At 56.7% G+C, this 4284-nt stretch overlaps 1 protein-coding gene across 1 annotated transcript in view; it reads left to right on the forward strand.

The window, feature by feature from the left end:
* RNF130 (ring finger protein 130) overlaps positions 1 to 1995 on the forward strand; it is a 58091-nt gene extending 56096 nt beyond the window's left edge. Inside the window, exon 8 of the mRNA XM_008056893.1 lies at positions 1812 to 1995. Coding sequence (XP_008055084.1) covers positions 1812 to 1827 — 16 coding nt within the window. The 3' untranslated portion in view covers positions 1828 to 1995. The remainder of the gene's footprint in view (positions 1 to 1811) is intronic.
* Positions 1996 to 4284: the final 2289 nt, after the last annotated feature.

A 4284-nucleotide genomic window follows, 5' to 3' on the forward strand; every position in this document is an offset into this window, starting at 1 on the left:
GCCTGTGGGAGGTGCCGCTGGCTGGCGCCTCTTCTGCCCGGCAGGGCGCTTCTCCTTCGAGGCCTCTGGGCACGTGGCCTCACGCCCAGAGGAGCCCCCGGAGGACGGAGGGCAGGGCGGCTCCCCAGGGGGCGGAGGGAAGAAGTGCCGGGATCCAGACAGTCCTGGGCCCAGCCCTTGCCCTGCACACCAGCCTCTGGTGCGCCAGAGCCCACAGCGCTCCCACGGGCTTGGAGAGGCCAGCTGGCTTTCCAGGCCCTCGTGGTTCTTGCTTGTCTTCCTAGAACTTTGGTGTTGCGGCAGCATTCCTGTAGACCTTCTTTTTCTTTCTTTTTTTTGGAATCTCGCTCCGTCACCCACGCTGGAGGGCGGTAGCATACTCCCAGCCATGGCAACCTTGACCTGCTGGGCTCAGGCGATCCTTCCACCTCAGCCTTCCAAGTAACCAGAACTACAGGCGCGCACTGCCATGCCCGGCTAATTTTTTGATTTATTGTAGAGACGAGGTCCTGCCAAGTTGCTCAGGCTGATTTTGAACCCCTGGGCTCAGGCAATCCTCTCGCCTTGGCCTCCCAAAATGCTGGGATTACAGGCTTGAGTCACCGTGCCCGGCCCATTTATGCTTTCTTAAAGGAGCAGCCAAATAAGGTAGACTTAAAAATTTGGTCACCCCTGAACAGTCCTTGAATCTGATGTCCAGTTTCCTGAGGAAATACTATAAAGACAATGTGTTGCCTCAGATACGAACTACAAGAAACAGAGAAGTCCAGAGCTTTGTGTGAAGTTGGCGTGAACATCCTTTAGGCCAGGGCTTCTTCAAAAAAGTTGAGTGACCCCATTTCTCCCAGGGCGCTCGGCAGTGCCAGGCCTCGCCAGGTGCTGAGCCCACAGAGGCCTGGCCCGCTCTGCCAGGCTCAGGTTTGTGCCACAGTGCATACAGGAGCAACTGGGGGCAAGGGTGCCCTCCCGGTCACACCCAGGGCGGGAGCAGCTGAGCCTCCGCCAAGGCACCAAGCAGGCAGACAGGGCAGGAACCGTGGTGGGGCACCTCCGCTACGGGCCGAGGTGGCTGTGGGCAGATGGCGGAATCCAGTCTTTATTCTCCCGATGCCTGAGGCTCTCCAGCGGCCGGTCCCGGGGCTGGCGGCTGGTCTGAAGGGGCTCATTGGAGGCAGGCGGGGGTGGGAGGCAGAGCCCTTGGAGGCTGGGAGCTGCGTGACAGGGACAGGCGAGCAGCGAGACGCACAGATCCAGCCCGGCAGGGAGGAGGGCAGAGACGGGCTTCGACCTGCAGGTGTGCAGGCATCCACAGGGTGCCGCGAGGGCCGCAGAAGCCCAGAGTGGGTGGGGACTTCTCAGGCCAACGTAGGCCCGCGCCAGAACCCGGCCCGGGGACGCGCACGCCCAGATCTGGAGAGAGTGACCAGATGCCCCCCCGGGCTGACTCTCGGCCCCTGTCCCCCAGCCAGTAGGGCCGCTCTTGAGGGCAGAGAGGCACGTGCTGCACAGGCCGCAGCTGCAGGCCTCGGGCACAGCCGCGTCACGTGTGGACGGGAACCCGGGCGCGTCGGGCCCGCCTGGCCTTGTGTCCAGCTGCCATGGCCTGTGCTCTCTCGCACGCCTTCCAGCGGTGAAGGCGCCTCCCAGCCGACCAGGCACCCGAGGCAGGCAGGGGCCTCCGGCCCAGCCCTGTCAGGAGGGGGAGTCGGGCAGGCCAGGCGGCCGCGGGTGGGGCCGCTCCTCTGTTGCTCTGAAGCGTCGACGACCACCCGCGACTAACTGACGGCCTCTGTTGTCCCCTTCTTCCCCAGGGTAGAATGGTTTTGAAGAGGAAGCCGCTTTCCGACGGATTTTGCCTCGGAGGAAACAGAGCCTATTTTTGTGCGTCATTTCCCAACCATGCCACCAAGCGTTTATTTTTAGTACATTTTATTTTTTCATGAACTTGCTAATTGCCAAAGCTTTGTATTAAAAGAAATAAATAATGAAATGGAAGCCTGTGCGTCTGCATGTTGTTCCCCGGACGTGTGTTTCTAAGCTGCCTGGAGATCGCACACCCAAGCTCATTCACTGGCAGCAGGGCGGCCAACCTGCACGCCCCGGCGGGGCGGCGTGATGCTGTCGCTGCTGGGGTCAGCACTGGCACCCGGCCGCACGGAGTACAAGTGAGCCCCGCCTGCTGCTGCCCCCGGGCCTGCCGCCAAGCTGCTCCAGGTCACGGGACAGCACGTGCTCTGCACTGGGGGTGATCAGTCAGCACCACGCAGGGGGTGGGGGAGAGGGGAGCAGGGGCTCTGACTGGTTCCCGGCTGCGCCCCTGCCCCAGCAGAGTGCTTTGCACATAGTACGTGCTCAATAAATATCTGTGTGTGAAGGGATGAGGGTAAAGATTTTCCAGAATACACACTGACTCTTACACATGACATCTCCCCACTATTTTGTGTAACCTAATTTGTATTCAAGGCTGGACCAGAGTGGCTCTACATGTGCTTTACTGACGAGGAACATGTGGGAATGTTGGGCTACACTGAATCAGAGGCCTGCAGAGGTTTCCGTGTTTGTCAACGTGTAGAGTGGTGAAGTCTTAGCCGTGTACCTGGATGTACCCGCAGGTGGTAACACCATTGAATCGGTAGGGGCTGAAGGGCTTTTTGTCCACTGAGCGGTGAGTCACATGCCATAAAACTACCCTTTAAAGCACACATTTCAGTCGTCTTTAGAATATTCACAAAGGTGCACAACCGTCAGCGCTCGTTCCAGGACGTCTTCGTCAGCCCCCCAAAAATCTCGTACTCGTTAACAGCATCTGCACTCTCCTGCCAGCCCCGGACACCGGCTACTTGGTGACTCTGTGGACTCGCCTGCTCTGGGCATTTCACGTCAGTAGAATTGAGTGAGGCGTGGCCTTTGGAGTCTGGCTCCTGGGACTTGGCATCGTGCGTTCACGCTCCACGCGTGTGCGGTGCCTCTCAGCACCTCGTTCCTTGCGGGCTGAATCCGAGCCATCGCGTGGATGTGCCACGTTTTGTTCATCTGTGGATGAGCATTGGGCTGTTTCCGCCTCTCACCTCCTGTGGATGATGCCGCTGTGCAGACTTCAGCGAGGACTCACTTCCGCTTTCCGGGGCGTATCCCGGGATGGCCGGGTCCTGTTGCCGCTCTGCGTTCGCTTTCTGAGACCTGCCCAGGTGCTCCCCAGAGCAGCTGCGCCACTTCACATTCCCGCCAGGAGGGAAGGGCTGCAGCCACCACGCGTATTCCTCGGCCCCACTGCCTGCCTTGGTTCTCACAGACCTCCGAGTGGGGGTTCGGGGTCACCCTGCTGCTTTTAACTTGCACCCCCGTGATGACTGGTGATGTTAAGCGTCTTTCCGTGTGCTTGTTGGCCATTTTTATGTCTTCCTTGGAGGAATGTCTCTCTTAGTGTTTTGCCCATTTTAAGTTAGACTGTGGCCTTTTTGTTGCAAGAGGTCTTTGTATGTTCCAAATTCTAGCCTTTGTCAGATAAAGGAAAGGCACATACTTGCCCCCATCCTGTGACATGTTTATTTACTTTCTTGATAGTGTCTTCCAAGGAGCAGGTCTTAATTTTCGATGTAGTTGAATTTATCTGTTTTTTTCCTTTGTTTGGTTGTGCTTTAGGTATCTTATCTAAGAAACCATTACCTAATTTTAGGTCACATAAACTTCCAGGAGCTGTGTCGTTTTGGCTCTTCCAACTGGGTCTTTGGTCCATTTTGAGTTAGGATGTGTATATGGCGTGAGAAAGAGGTCTGACTGCTCTTTTGCTTGTGGAGATTCCATTTTCCCAGAACCGGCTGTTGAAGGGACTATTCTTTCGCCCACTGATCTTGGCACCTTTGTCAAAAATCAGTTGAGCATGGTGGGTGGACTTATTTCTGGACTCTCAATTCTCTTCCATTGATCTTTTTGAGGGACTCAAAAACTCTGGAATGTATTTATAAAAAGATGTGTGTGGCCGGGTGTGGTGGCTCATGCCTATAATCCCAGCACTTTGGAAGGCCGAGGTGAGAGGATTGCGTGAGCCCACAGGTTCGAGAACAGCCTGGGCAACTTAGTGAGCCCTCACCTCTACAATGAATCAAAACATTAGCCAGGCGTGGTGGCGCGTGCCCTGTAGTTCCAGCTCCTTGGAAGGCTGAGGTGGAAGGATCACCTGAGCCCAGCAGGTCGAGGCTGCGGTGGCCGGGAGCTTAGGCAACAGAGTGAGACACCAACTCAAAAAAAAAAAGATGTGTGTTTATTCTTACATGTTTGAACGTC

Source organism: Carlito syrichta, unplaced genomic scaffold, assembly GCF_000164805.1.
Source record: "Carlito syrichta isolate Samal-C Ts95f unplaced genomic scaffold, Tarsius_syrichta-2.0.1 Scaffold85466, whole genome shotgun sequence".
Classification (NCBI taxonomy): Eukaryota; Metazoa; Chordata; class Mammalia; order Primates; family Tarsiidae; genus Carlito; species Carlito syrichta.